Raw genomic sequence first — 15,665 nt, 5'->3', positions numbered from 1 at the left:
ATATTTTGTATTTATTTAATTATGCAACTTGTTCATCACCTTTACATGTACATGCCACTGCACATATTAATAATGTGCCATCATGTCGTTAATACTATTTATTATGTGTATTTTTTACAGCGCATTGATATATATAATTTCCTCTTATTATTTTAAATCTCAAACAACAAAACGTATTTGCGTTTTTTTTCTCAAGGGTTTTCAATTTGTTTTAAAGCGCGTGTGTTAATGATTGCTACAACTTTAGAAAAATATATAGTATATGTATACCGTTATATATGTATGTTGGTATAGTAGCATATTATTCGATTACATGGACTGGGTACAAATGTTTGTATACAATTCTTTTTTTTATTTGTGTGTGGAGTGGTGTTTGTGTATTTTAACAACATTCTAATGTAATTTGTTTTTTTTTCTCTGTCAATTTCTTACGTCTTAATAAATGTCATAAATGGAAGTAAAATTCATTTATAGTTCTCAGAGGCGGTGTAGTCTCTACAAAGCGTGTTACAATATAAGATTCTGGATTATGCCTGGAAAGCATCTAAGTGTGTGTGTGTGTACGTGAAATAATTTGTGGATGGCATTGGGCAAAGACATAGGGAATTGGTTAGGCGGTCTAAAAACACACACTGCCCTTCCAAATTTTACTATTGCTTTCCTAAGGCAACCACTCATAGTGCATAGCAAATGAAAATTCATATAAAGCTGTAATTAAAACAAAAAATTAATTTTTTCTTTAATGTATAAATATTTTTTTTTTGTAATGATTCGTTATGGTTTTTTCTATGCCTTGTTTTGTTTTAGTACTATTATGTAATACAGAACTTTAAGCTTAATACAATTATTACAAATTTTTTAATTTAAATTAAACTAACTTTAAACTTAAACAATTAATAAAGGCGCGCCTCAAGCGTACGCTATGTGTGTTTCTCGGTTTTAGTTGTTGCCAAGTTTCTTTCATAGTTCCATAATTTAATAAAACACAACAAACAATTCAGAGTGTGTGTATGTGTATGTGTGTGTGTTTAGGGAAAAGTATCAGCTGATATTTACCATGAAAATCGACTCGAATTTTCGGCAAATAACATATTAATATCATGAAACTTAAACAAAAGGCAGATTCGACAAAAATTAGTAACATTTTGAGGAGGGGGGAGGCGAACACCCAGTAGTAAGGCGAGTGTGTGGATTTCAACTTGTGTGTGGAACTCATTTGCAGCTTAGTGCACTGCCGCTGCTGCTGCTGCTGCTGTTGTTGTTGTTGATGTTGTGTGTAAACTAAAAATCTAGAAATAGTATAATATACATATATATGGATAGTTAGACAAAGTGTTTGGGGCGAATCCTCCAGTTCAAAATAGACGACAGCTTAAGAATTGAGATTTAATATGAGGTTCTCAATCAATTCACGAGAGCACACAACAAAAATTACAAAATGTAATGAGATAGTACGCGAATGAGTGAATGAACATGCGACAAACATGCGTTCCACATGCCATAAAAAATGTGTGTATATGTGTGTGTGTATGTGTATGTGAGTATGTATGTGTGCGCGTTTACAGCGTAAAATATATATAGAAAATACATTCAGGCCGCAAATTAATCCACTCGGGTGAAGTTTAACTACTACCACCTTGTCCCTTATCATAGATAAGCTCCTCGCATATCTTAAGTAGATCCGCGTTCTCCCTTGATTTTTGCTGCAACTGCTCTGCCGTCGAGATACGCGAAACTTCCTCCTTTTTAAGTAAGGCTTTCAATTTTTTCATTTCATCTGTGTGCTCTTTTGTAAGGATAGCCAACTTTTTGTTGGCACTATCAAGTAAATTGAGGGTGAGAGAGAGAGAGAGAGGTTGTATTAATATTTCGAGTAGCTAATTATTGTAAATTTACATACATTTCCATTTGCTGCATGGCATGGCTTTTCATTTGCTCATATCGCTGTTCCTGCTGTCGCAATTTATCCATTGACTTTTTCTTCTCCTCCAGCAGATTCTCCTCGATCTGCTTCAGGTGTGCGGTCATCTCCTTGCTCTTTTCGTATTTACTATAGTTACCAATTGATAGAATTAAGATGGAGGTTTATAGAGTTATGGGTTTTATTGTTTCTTACACATGGAGATCAGAGAATGTCGTTTCCAGCGACGTTAGGTGATGATAATTGGCATCGCGATCTGCTTGCACTTCCTGCATTTGCCTTTCATGGTTTTGGACCAATTGCTCTTTGTCATGTATAAGTTCTGCAATTGCTTTCTCGTAAGCCTCAATGACGCCGCTGTGGGTGAGTGTGTGTGGATTGCAAATTTAGTGGATACGTTTTAAGTCGAATATGATTTAGATATAACCCACTTGAGTTTTGCGTTTGTTTTATCCTTCTCTGTAATCCGTTTGACCAGCGCCTCTTCGCGCTGTTCGGCCTCTTTGAGTTTCTTTTCAATGTCCTCGGAGCGGGTGCTAAAAGAACATATTTTATATTGTTCCAATTAAAACTAATTTTTCAGATTTCGCATTTCCTACTTACACTTCATTTTTGATTTTCTTCTCCAGTTCATCCATATCGTGGTACTTGTGTGCTTTTTCCTCCGAGTTCAAGCTGATAAATATAAAAGAATTACACATACATTCCACACGACTAAACTGCTGCTTACCTTGAATTTTCGAAGGTTTTGTTGCAATCGTTATCGATAACGTCCACACTCATTTTAGCATGTTTCTGTGAGTAAGATATACAATTTAAAGTTTTATTACCAATTCTTGACAACTAATTAACATACGCAGCTCACTTTTGATCTATCCACTGGCGGTTTAAACTCCTTTTGAGGTCCAGCGGCTGATTTGGCACTTGATTCGCTAGCAAATGAGTGATTGCTGCCGCTTGTCTCGTGCTCCTCTAATGTGGGACTTAATGCACGTATTATATTATTGTTGTTGTTGCTGAGTATGTTGAGCAGTGATTGCTCTTGTTGCGGCAACTGATTCACTGGCACCGGAGCACCCAGCAACGGATCAAATTTCAAAAGCAACGAGCTCCGATCGACGGGCGCATTGTTGCTGCCTTTTGTGTACAAATAATCGAAATCAGATGAATTCAGTATAACTGTGTATGTGGAACGTGTATGTGGATCGTGTGTGTGACAGTAATGTGTGCATGCACGTGCATATTGTTGTTGTTCAATGAAAAAGAGAATAGATAAATACAAAAGTTAGTTGACAAATGAATATTATACATAAATAGAGAACATTATTATATTATATCATATTTGAGGATCTCTCACAGTATATGACGTATTTTTTTATAAATACTTATGTATCTGTGCGCGCAGATAAAGCGAAAACAAAAAACACAGGGCACATGACAATTATTATATAGAAAGGCGGTGAGACATAGGTGACTTAAATCAGCTACATCAACAAGACGTATCGAGGTTACCACTTTAATTCTTTTTTAAATATTTGAAAATATATTAATAGAACATATATAGATTTATCATATTTTTATTTTTAGTTGTTTAACATAACGCTTCCCTGTGCCAATGTACCGCACTATTTGTGTATGTGTAGCGCCTAATGCCCAACAAGCATCTGAAATCTGTTCTGCGTCTCTTGTTCTTTGTGCATCACCTTTGCAAACAAAAGCGGAAGGAAAATGACGACGACGCATACATCGAAAATATTTAAATAAGTTGCAGAATGACTCAAAGTGTGCCCTACCCTATAGGGTAGGCACCCCTCTCCTACTGCTGCCCTAATGCGAGGTGTGTCGCATTAAATCGGACAACATGCGCCGCAACATAAACAAATGTCATTTGGAAGCAGCTTTAAAAATAGTAAAAGGCGAAACCCGGGCAGGCCTAGAAAAACACAGATACATCGATAGCATATAGAATGCAGGTCACTCAACTGCAAAGGGCGCAAAACAAAACAACTAGAATATAACGATAATATCTGCCAAATACATTTCGAGAACAAAACAAAACCCGAAGCCGCAATTACGGCCTGTGAGTCATTTTCTGCAATCGTAGTATGAAGGCCCTAGGGAAGTGGGTTGGATTTTGTTCTTGTTTTTGTACGGCGAACCAATTGACAAACTGATGCATTGACAAGACACAAAGCGAGAAGAGAGCCAACATGAGTAAAAGGCTTTAAAGAGAGTGAATGCCTAGAGAGAGAGCGAGCGCATGATATCGCTCTCGCGCGAAGACTCTTTACACTGCGCTGCCTTTTTAATTGCGTGTGTCCGTTTATTTCTTGACATATTTCGCATTTGCAAGATTTTTTACAGTTATTAAAATACTCAATGTTAATCGTAACCACGCAGCGCCCACACACGCACATACACATATACAACAACTAGCACTTGCACAGTTACACACACTCACACACAATCTCTCTCCCTCGCACAAACAGGCACAATCAATTTTTACGCTCTCGCTCTCAGTGAAAAAATACAACTTTTTACTTAAGTCTACGTCTTCAGCTTGTGGCTTTATTTATGCTTTTTGTTTTTTTTTTCTTTTTGTTTCTTTCGCATTTTGTCATTGACACTTTTGTGTAACTGCGAGAGTTATTGTTGTTATTTTTGTTGCTGTGTGGCCAGCTGCTTAACGTATGGTTAAATTTTCACAAATTTCACTGAGAAAACGTAGCGCAAACATATTCCAACTACAGATAACACAATAAATATTGGTTTTTATCTTAAACATTTCCAATTACATTTTCTATTTAGCAATTATTCCACAAAATGAAAGGCGTAGACGACGTTGTTTTTTTAAGCGACTGTGCGACGCGGGAAGAGTCTGTGGCGACAACGTCAAAAGTTGAAAACTAACTGAAATGGAATGCTAATATGCTTACTTTTCTCCGATGCCAATAAGAAAACCAGCGCACGCACGCACGCATACAGTCGCACACATTGACACGAACTGAGTCAGAGAGAGCCCACGGAGAGGCACTAGTCAAGTTGGATTCTGACTGGAGTGTGTGACAGTGACGCGTATGCATTGAGCAAGTGCGATGCGCCAGCGTCAAGAGAGAGACTCACCATATGATGAGAGTAAAATAATGTGGATGTGTGCAAGTATGTGTTGTGTACACGTTGTAGGTTCTGGGGCTGGCTTGCTGACTATCGTAGTAAAAGTGCATGGGCAAGTTCTAGACAAGATTCCAATGCTCTCTCTGTATTTTTTTCTGAGAGTGAGAACAAAAATGTACGGGTGCAATACGCTAAAGAGAAACTATAAATATTTAGAAATATGCACCGGCAGAATAATTGTTTCTCTTTGAAGGTTTTTTGTTCCTTATTCGATTATATTGTTCGGTATTAGCTGGGGCTTACTGTATTTGCCGCCCCCCTTTCCAACTTGACATGTGAGACATTCTATCGATATGCACTTCTTGTGTTCATAGAACAGAGCTGCATTTCCTTAGTCAGCGATAACGATAACTGCGCACAATTCGAAAATGAATTTATCAATGCTACATTAAGTTAAGTCTCGAAATAGACAAAACTCATTTCATAAAATCAATTATTTTGCACGTATGAGCAATTTTCCTATTAGGCAACGCCTTTCGTTAATTAGCCAAAAATATAAATGCGCTCATCAGAGGCACATACACCAACATACTGAAAGACTGATGGGCAGACAACAGTTCATCAATTGGCCACCGTGACGTCACAGTGGAGACAATTTACGTTTATTTTGTTGTGGCGATTACGGCATACTGATAAGGGTTCAAATGCGCAGAGAGCGCGTGAGTGTAAATAAGAGAGTTGCCAGATTGGGAGCGAAGTGAGGGCGGAAGACAAAAAACGTGCACACATTTTGATTAGCTGTGTTGTGTGTGTGAGTGAGCGACCGAAGGGGCAATGCGGCATTTTCGAAGTTCAGCGGCAGCATTAAAATGCAGGAAAACAACAACAAAACCATGCAGACAGCTGCGGTGCAGTCAAAAATTATGCGCTTAATTGATGGCATGTTGTTGTTGCTTCCCTTCCTATTTAAATGCCGTTATGTTGCACTACTGAAGTTCAGGTTCATTGCCTTGCATGTCGTGATTTATTTTTAGAGTTAGACGCTGCCTAGGCATGCGGGCAGCGGTACATGCAAATGAACCAACCTCGGCCCAAGGCATTTCAAGTTCAAATACCAAAACCGAGGTGGCAACCCCATCTCCCACGCCTAGCCAGCTGATGAGCTAAGGTCACGAACATAACAGTAGTGTATTACATCGAAGAATGTGTGAGTGAGGGAAGTGGGGTACGCAATTATTGAATAAGTACTGTATCTAGAGATGAGAGCAGGACGTGACACAAGTACGGTTTGGCGGGACGTGTTAATAATACTCTAAATAAATATTAAATTATGGAACACACCTATCACTTAAGATCAACTCGTGCTCATCTCTAAAGAGTATGAGGGCATTTTTTGGTTACCGGATGCATTGCAAATATTATAGAATTGCGTTCTCTGACGGCTCGTTACTCACTGTTATTGTTGCTGGCTCCATCTTGGAACTCTGCATCATGGAATTGTTCCTCTTCGGGTACGCTGGCTGGGACAGACGATTTCCTGCTGCCCTTGGTGAAAGTGCTGATGCATTGTGGCTGCTTAAAGAGCTCATCAGAAATAGGTGACATGGCCCCAAAGTGCTCTACATAGACATCATCCTTCTCATTGCCTGCGCTGAGCAGCTCCTTCACAGACAGCTTCTGCTCCTCGACCACAACAGTTGTATTGGCTGGCATATCTGAGTGGATGGACGGACGCTTGAGCTGGGCGGGTAGCGGAGGAGAGGAACGATGTTCTAGTTCCAGCTGCTGTTGCTGTTGGACATGTTGTTGTACGGGCAATGTCGGCGACGGCGACGGCGGCAGTGCCACAGCTTGAGCTTCAGCCAGCTGTGCGACAAAATCATTGCATTGCGTAGGTTGCTCTAAATTAGTATCCACGCGCAGCGACATATCTATATCCATGGCCTCAAATTCGTTACCCATGATGTTCTCCTCAGTGGCCTCCATTGCGGGCGAAGCATCCTGTTGTATGTTAAATGTCTTCCGCATGCTTGGCTGCTCCGTTTTCTGTGTATCTTGCACGGAGTAGGTGCGTTGCTGCTCTGCCGGGGCTGCGTGCAACGGCATGCCATAAGTGGCATTTAAGTGGTTATCCTCTTGGTTGATGTGAAATGCCTCGGAATCACTGTGCCGATTAGGTTTCTCCTGCTCGTGCTCGTCTGGGTGATCTGTTATCACTGAGAAAGTTCGTCGCTGCCGTTCCACGCTTGTATCGAGTGGTACGCCGAACGTGCGACGAGATGAACTTTCAACAGCTTCCTCAGGTAATTCCGAACTGACATTATCAAAGGTGCCATTAAGTGGAGACCCTCCGCTTAAAGGCATAGTAGTGTTTAGCTGTTGTTCCTGCTGCGGTTTCTCTGGGCTGGGCGCCGTTACAGTCAAGTGTATGGGTAGTGGCAATTTGGCTATAACACCGCTTAGGCATTGCTGTTGATCAACGGATGGCTCAATGATCGCACGCTCCAGATACTGCATCTCTTCTGGCTCGGCCGGTGCACGCGGCGAACGTGGAAAGTGTTTTGGGGACTCTTCGGGCGATTTAATTGGGAACGAGGGTGATGTAGGCGCTGAGCACGGTCCTTGCGATGAGTCGCTTATATTCACTTCAAGCGTCGGGAATAACTTTGGTTTGGGCACAATAGCGGCAATGGGTATGGCCTTGGTTGATTGCAAATCATCCTCTATATCTATAGTATCTGCATGATCTGGTTGTGCATATGCCTGCAAGGCCATCAGCTCCTCCAACTCTTCAGCTGTCTTTGTGCGATGCGTGGGTATGGGCGGCGATAATGGCAGCACTGGTGTGTTTTGTATTATATGGGATTTTGGAACTGAAGCCGATTCTGGTTCGGACTCTTCCAGCAATTGGTTCTCAATTTGTGGTATTGCAGAAGTGACTGGTGAGACAGCTTTAGGGGGTGTTTGTACTGCGGGCAATGGAGCCGCAGGAGCTGATTGCTCTATTGATTCCGATTGATTATTCTGTGTAGGTTTATTTTCTATTTTGGACAAGTTTTGAGTGTCTGGATCTGAAGCTGTTTGCACAGACTGTTCCACAATTTGGTGGATGGGCTGTACGGATAAAGGCGGGGTAACTGAAATGGGATCTAGTTGGGGCACAGACTCCTCCAGCTGCATAGTTTGCTCCTGTTTTGGCTGCTGTAGATTGTCCACTTCGTGCTGCTCTTGTTGCTTTGCCATTTGATGTAGCTGTTGATTTTGTATTTGCTGTATTGCGCCTTCTAGGAACTGCTGCTGCAGCAGCTGATGATCCTCAGGTGCCAGTACATCCTTTAACATTTCCATTGTTTCATTAATTTCATCCACATCCATGGGTTCGCAGCTATCATTAAGAGCAGTACTCGCCTCGCTAAGCGTATTGTCCAGCGTTGTGGCCGTCGCATTGGACAACTGCTGTTCCAGCACCTCATTTAAAGCGCTAGAGTAAGCTTCCAGCTCTGACTGATCCGCCAGGATCTTGACACTATTCAGTGAGAGGCACTCGGCATAGACATCCGAATCGGAATTGTAATCGTGTTCGCCCAACTTAGCCGACGTGGAGCTGAGCGTGGGCGCACATACATCCGTCTTTAATTCAGCTGTGGGAAGAAAGAGGCGTTAACAGTAAGATGCTTCTTTTTGCATTCCTAACCCACTCACCTTCCATTTCGGCGCTGAGAGACGCCAGCTCAGGAATCTGCGTCTCATCGAACTCGGGTAGACCCCTATTTGGCGTATCCGGCTGGGGTGTGGATCGCATCGCCGCCACTAGAGCCTTCTGCTGTTCCAAGCTGTGCCTTGTCGTAGACGGCTTCACAGCCAGCGGACTCAACTGAAACATATACAACAAAAAATAGATAAGGAATAACTAATCTATGCTTTGAATTCAAAATGAATATATGCAACATTTTGCGCATCGCGTGAGCCTTTGAGAGACTCTTTCAAAGACGAAGACAAATTATGAGAAATAAATAAATTAACAGCAGGGACAGCATACGTAGTCCGAAGAATTGGCAAGCAAAACGTAAACAAGTTGAAAACTAATTAAAAATAAAAAAAGTGAAGATCATCACGATTATGATCATTATGATGTCGCCGGCGATATTCATGGGCGACAGCAGAAGCAGCTGCCCTGTAGAGCCGAAGGCATGTCCCACATTTGACAGAGCGTAGCTGGTGACCAAAATAGGACATGATCCGGGCAGGTCTAGGTAAATGTCAAACGGTGAACAAACCGACTTCCCATCTTCCACTATAATACCAAATTTATTTATCAATTATAAGGTATATGATGAGCCTATTTAAATATACTTTACATTCACGTTCCACAACATTCATATAGACAAGTGGAACGCATTGGTGCTTAACTTACTTGCTAATACTATTGACACACAAATAATCATATTAAAAGCAAACCGTATAATGCTACCCACAGCTGACCAAGTTAGGGGCAGCGACACACCTACTTTACACACATACGCACCCAGATACACATACAAACATATAAAGTGCCCATCACATCGCTCGGTTGCCCCGGCCCGACAAGCAATTGTCATTAGCTTTAAAAGCAGGCAGAATAATGTTCTGGCGCTGGCTCTTGGGGCAGTGGAGGGGATGACGGAGGTGTGAGGCGACTGGGGTAAGTGGGTCGCTTGGCGTCATCTGCTCTTTGGCGCTATGCAAAAACAAAATAAAATTAATAGAAATTAAATCTGAGGCGTGTGGCTACGTCTCCCTCCAATTGCAGGCGGCGATGTCCGTTGTTGGAAGGCCTTGTGGCTCGTCAAATGCAAGTGAAATTTAATTAGAGCAATTGCAAGCGACAAGGTTAAAGTCAGCTTGGAGGGCCCAATGGAAGAGGAGGCAATAGGAGGTAGTCAGGTGATTTGTAAATGGGGTGCGCCTGGGCATTAGCATTAGACAAATTTACAAATTCGTGTTTTGCTTTGCGCGAATTATACAATTTACAATCGCGATGTTTACAATATGAATAGAATCCACATATTATTAAGTATAATACTTTAGATTTGTGGTTTCTAGAAACATACAGTTGTGGGTTGCATTTGATACAATCCGCAGGGCTGCAATTGCTACAAATTGATTTACAGACAACTTTAACAAACCCCCTTGATCAACCGCTTATATTGGATATTAATTTTCAACTCACGATACACACATATTAAAAAATAGATTGGTATTACATTGACCAATCATTTTCCACAAACACTGGCCCACAGACCTGAGTGCTGAGCGTTGAGCAACTGTAATGTTCCCAATGAACCACCCAATACTTCCCCATACACATACGTTCCACACATACCTCTAGGCTCATAGCCTGTAAATGTTCCATTTCACGTGCGGTTACTTGATCCAGATTGAAATTAATCTCGTTGAGTAGCTGTTTGATGGTTTCTCTTGCACAGCTTGGGTTGTCACTGGGCTCTGGACATAACACAGGCACCGCGTCCTCATGCTCAATTAGGTTATTGTGCTGCTGTTCAAGGCTATTCAACTCCTGGGCAGCCGAATCGAACAGATTCTCCAGATCCGTGTCGATGGAGCAACGATTCATGGCTAACGTAATAAGTGAGTTAGGACTGGGTGACAAGTTCCTAGAGCTGATCACAGTTTTTGAGGAACTCGAGCTGGAGTCGGGATCGACCTCCCTCTCCGGATTCTTCGCGTCGGCCTCGGCCACCAGATTTGGCTCAGGCAGCGAAATGCTGTTTGGTCGCTTAATGAGATTCGATAGGAAATCCATTTGTGTGTGAAAGTATTTTCCTTACGCGTAAGTTTTCTCTCCACGCACGATTTGCTCGGTACGAACTACGGTTCACTGCGCGTGCCACAAACGGTAAACAATCAACGTTTCCTCTTCGTATATATATATATATACATACATATATATATATATATATACAAATATATGTATATATTTGTATTTACTTGTGTAATATCTGTATTTTAGAGGTCCACTATCGCCGCCTACTACTCAGACAATGTGTTTCAAAAATATTTGATTTTTCTGTGCTCATCATTAAATAATAGATCCGATTTGAATGCGTCGTCCGCTCTCGTTTGTCTTGTCTTTCACGTTCCGTGTCGTTGTTTGAAATCAATTTAAAAATATTTTTTCGTTTCAATTCGCCTTGCGACGGCTGCATGTGTTAATGTATGGGTGTATGTGAGAGAGCGAGAGCCGCATCGCTGTTTATTCGAATGACATCCACAATGCGATCGCAACGTTTACACTCTGCGCAACCCTCAAAGGTACTCTCTTTGTCGCCTATAGCGCTATCACTCTGCCTTTCTCTGTCTCTCTCTTCCGATTAGCTAATCTCTAATAATCTAGGTTTATTTTTAAGATTCACTAAGTTTTTATATCTTTTTGTCTGTAGCCTTTTCTTGATCTCAGTAAATACCGATTAGTGATCTATGTTGTACAATGTCCTCAAATCATTTTTATTGTTTGAAAGAATAAAATGATAGATCTCTGGTCAGCATCAACTGTATTTAGTTGTGATCAGTTCGTAATCAATCAAATTATGTCGTAGGATCGTAGGAAATATATACTAATATATATATTGTATATTTTTCAAATGAATGAAGATCACTGATTGTTACTTTTTGATTCAACTTTAATGATTCAATAGTTTAACACAATGCATTTCACTGATCGTTAGTGTGACTTAAGTTTCTTTTGCTATAGATCAGACATAGAGCTATATAGCAACATATATGAGTCAATTTTCCCTAACGATTACTGAACGCAGTTAGTGTTCACTTTATAAGTTGATCCCTAATCTGCTTCGATCTTTGGATAATCATTTAACTCGCAACGTGTGGGTTTGTGGATGCAATTCAATTAGTTAATTGCTCCTTCAGTCAATTTATTGATCGTGGCACAGTCGAGTGGAGCAGCACAATGCGACCGTCTGTGAGGCGCAACCGACGCCAACTAACCCACAAAATGCAAAACGAAAAAATGCAACCACAAACAAGCTGAGCAGAGAAGAGAAGAACACAGCTACAGCGCGAGAGAGGAGGGCGCAATAATAGGGCACTGCTGCTTGGGCTAATGAAAGAAAGCCACGTTCGTTAGACCCCTGTTGGGGCAAACACCCTGTATAAGCGCCATGTGGATGCCAAGTGACAGCCGTAAGAGACATGCAGACATGCAATCCCGCAGCGCCCATTGTTGCGCATCGTGCACTTGAGGAAGTGCTCCACATAGCAGCCACCTGGGCACCCTTCTCCTTGCCGTAGCGACCGAATAACTGCTGATTTTGCATATTTTGAGAGAAACCAAATATCACACAATGAGCCATGACGCGCCAAGAGGAGCTGGCAATGCGTGACAGGTGACGCGATATGATATAGCCATGGGTAGTAATATGCCCAGTTAGAAGTTCCCATTTCACAGTTGCAGTTGCAGTTGCAGTTGCAGCTACAGTGTATTTAAGTGCAACATTAGACAGCGGCACAGACAGACACAGTCAAGCCGCAAACTATAAACAACCAACAGCGAAAAATGCTTGGAGTAAATGTTGGCGACTGTGGAATACCCTGTAAACAGTTGAGGCAAACAAATTATATCAATAAATATTTATGAATTCTAATGATTTATGAAATCGATTCTTAAATGATTTCTCTATTTATAGATTTATAGATTAATAATCGATAACTGTACTAAATTTCAGATGTCTTTAAACAAACTTCTTATACCATTTTATATAACCATATTTGCTCAAGTAAAGGGTATCAAAACAAAACAAAATGCAATGGGCAAAACAAGTCAACGAGACGCCAAAAGGCATATAGAAGAAGAAGAGGAGACGGGCCAGGGTAGGGTGCAGGCAATTTGAACCTAACCTATAAATAGACAAAAACAAATGCGAACAGTAACGGCAGCAGCAACAGCAAAGGCAGCATTTCATGTGGGGGAGGCGACAAAAATCATCTTTAGCGAGTTGTCAATGAACTTTGCCATGCCAAGAAAGTTACCCCAGAGATGCATCCAAAATGGGGCAAACAAATGAAAGCCGAATCCAAATGTCATAAAACGCCTACAGATTCTAGGAAACCATCAGAAAGCATATGGTGCGACCAGGCTGCATATAGCCAGACCCTGACTCGGACAGCAGCTATTTCATTATCTATGTATGTACATACAAATATTAATTTTTGGCACATCTGGACGTTGTCCGGCATAGACAATTGAGCATGTCAAATGCAGATGGCAAATTACCGTTTTAACGGGCACAATTAATGGATGAATGTAAGCCATATATGTATGTTGCTATATTGAATATATATATTTGGAATTTGCGCACTTTGCCTACCACATCCAGCGTTGCGGGCTCCTTGGACTTCAAGTGTTTGCCCGACTTGTTGCCCATTTGGGTATAGGGTATATATAAAATATATATTGCGCGTTACTCCACGTCCGATCGCCACGACTTGTAGAACGCACTGAACGTCAACAGCGGACAGCAGTAGCAGCAGCGACAGCAAGCCATAATAATAAGTAAAAGTGATCTAGCCGAATGTTGATAAACTGACAGATACCCTGGTATGTGGCACAGTACAGTATGCCTCTAGTTGTAGAAATTATCAGTTAGCCCATGGCTAGGCTTGAATCTAATCTTGATAACGGAGTTCGAATTTCGCATTTGAATAGAAAAACATATATGAATTTGAGATTAACAAGATTAGTTAGCTTGTTACATACATTTCCATGAGCACTATTTACCCGTTTTGTTGAAACCCTTTTAAGGGTATATTGACAGATGAATGTGACGAGATTAGAAATATGTATTTGAACAGAATATATTTCTGAAAGACATATTACTTACTCATGAATTCATCCATCATAATACCCTGTGAATTGCGTCACTCATATGGTATATAAACAAGCGAAATGCAATGTAAAGCATCAGGAGAAACAACAAGAAAAGCAGCAACGACATTTTCGGTTTGCAGCGAGCGTTCAGGGCGCAACCCATCGATCACCGAAATGCAAAAGCGAAGCCAAATAAAAGCACAAAATGCAGAGCGGGCGATCAGTGAATATACAAACATACACGGACGCATATATACATGCTTATACAAACGTATATACATAAATACACAAACATGTGTATTAGAAAGTGAATGCTAATCGTGCTTTATTTTAGTTTTGTTTGAGTGGCACGCCCCCTCGCCAGTAGTAATGTAAATCGATAATTATGTACAAACGTAAACAAAAAATATATATACATATATATATATATGTATACCTTCAACAATTCATATTAAATTTAGCACAAAACCTTGCAAAAAATGCCACTACAATTTGAAGTAGAGCGCAGAGAACTGTGACGTTAACATTAACAGGTCATTAACAGAGGCCGAATTTTATCAATGTCAGACTGTTGTCAAGAGTATTGGAATAGCATAGAAAATTATATGCAGCTGTATTCTGGAGCATCCTGAAAGATTCAACATAGTTCAAATTGGAAGCAAGTATGCCAAATTAGGTATATGTACTATAATAATATAGCTATATCAATTATGGTGTATAACCCAGTGTATATTATGTTGTATAACACAGTATACCCAATTTTTGTTGATCCACTTATTAGGGTATATTCCAAACAGACGAATATGACGAGATTAGAAACATATTTGTATATTATATACATTTCTGATACGCTTGACACATGCATACATTTACGTTTAATCCAAACTACCCTTTCCATTGATCCACTGAGAAGGGTATATAAACAAGCGAAATATAATGTTAAGCATCAGAAGGAACAGCAACAACAACAACTGAAGCGAGCGACGGCATTTTCGAGAGGCCCAACGATCACCAAAATGCAAAAACGACGTTGTTGCCAATAAAGGCAGAAAATGCAGAGCTCGCTCAGTGCAAACACACACATACACACTAATACAAGCATACTCATGCGTAGAGGCACACACAGATCTACATATTAACTTACATATGTATAAATCTGTAGTGGAAAGTGAATGCTACTTCTGGCTTTTTTTATTTTATTTTTCTTTGAACGGCACGCCCACTTATCAGTGGGCATGTAGCACAGTAAGGCAACGCTGATTGATTAATTAATTAACTTACCTTTGCGCCGCCATCGTTTGTATTGAGCTCCTTTAGTACGGAGCGGCTGCCGAGGCTCAAATTCAGTTGTTGGCTATTTACAGCATCTGATCCATTTAGTTCCATATCATCGGAGTTGTATGGTAATGAAAGCAAACGATTATATTAAAAAAAAAACAAAGAAACTTAAACAAATTCACACAATTCACAACTATCAGCACAACACGCTAGAAGAAAAAATGCCGCTACAATTTGAAGTCTGACGCAGGGCAGAAGAAGAACACAACTGTAGAAATAGCATTTTTATAGCATGTTAATAACATGAGAGCGTAAAATAGTTGTAAAAAGTTCTGAGCAACTATGTTTGTCCATTTAATACTGATCCCTATAGTATTCATCGTATCGTAAGACGGCTTTTGTATGCTATTACAGTTGATATAAAAATAAAACTGCTAAATAAGTGCTAAGCTTAAACTTAACCGCTAT

The 15,665-nt window shown here is 40.5% G+C and overlaps 1 protein-coding gene across 10 annotated transcripts; it reads right to left on the bottom strand.

Annotated features, from left to right (window-relative positions):
- Window positions 1-1,372: 1,372 nt before the first annotated feature.
- On the bottom strand, window positions 1,373-15,445 carry LOC111604967 (putative mediator of RNA polymerase II transcription subunit 26). Of its 10 annotated transcripts, XM_023323254.2 has the most exons (11): window positions 10,864-10,904; window positions 10,398-10,800; window positions 8,738-8,909; window positions 6,490-8,676; window positions 2,778-3,100; window positions 2,652-2,716; window positions 2,525-2,596; window positions 2,353-2,457; window positions 2,117-2,278; window positions 1,901-2,050; window positions 1,373-1,818 (listed from the first exon to the last, which is right to left on the bottom strand). In XM_023323254.2, the coding sequence occupies exons 2-11, from the start codon at window positions 10,647-10,649 to the stop codon at window positions 1,623-1,625; spliced, it is 3,684 nt and encodes a 1,227-aa protein (XP_023179022.2). In that variant the 5' UTR covers window positions 10,650-10,800; window positions 10,864-10,904; the 3' UTR covers window positions 1,373-1,622. The 10 variants fall into 10 exon arrangements, with proteins under 10 accessions (XP_023179022.2, XP_023179019.1, XP_023179023.1 ...); XM_023323251.2 differs by lacking the exons at window positions 10,398-10,800; window positions 10,864-10,904 and adding an exon at window positions 15,201-15,445; XM_023323255.2 differs by lacking the exons at window positions 10,398-10,800; window positions 10,864-10,904 and adding an exon at window positions 15,201-15,445 and having other exon boundaries at window positions 2,787-3,100.
- Window positions 15,446-15,665: the final 220 nt, after the last annotated feature.

Source organism: Drosophila hydei, unplaced genomic scaffold (assembly GCF_003285905.1).
Source record: "Drosophila hydei strain 15085-1641.00,03,60 unplaced genomic scaffold, DhydRS2 tig00000063-arrow-pilon, whole genome shotgun sequence".
Taxonomy (NCBI): domain Eukaryota; kingdom Metazoa; phylum Arthropoda; class Insecta; order Diptera; family Drosophilidae; genus Drosophila; species Drosophila hydei.
Note: the sequence above shows the minus strand (reverse complement) of the source record. Positions and strands in the feature narration are given on the sequence as shown.

What these genes read in the sequence shown, in the direction of transcription:
- LOC111604967 (XM_023323246.2), bottom strand. Translation starts at nt 10,838, where the DNA reads ATGGATTTCCTATCGAATCTCATTAAGCGACCAAACAGCATTTCGCTG. An exon ending in TCTCAGCGCCGAAATGGAAG is followed by an intron (nt 8,677 to 8,737) that starts GTGAGTGGGTTA and finishes TTCTTCCCACAG; the next exon opens with CTGAATTAAAGACGGATGTA. An exon ending in GCCATGCAGCAAATGGAAAT is followed by an intron (nt 1,819 to 1,900) that starts GTATGTAAATTT and finishes TTTACTTGATAG; the next exon opens with TGCCAACAAAAAGTTGGCTA.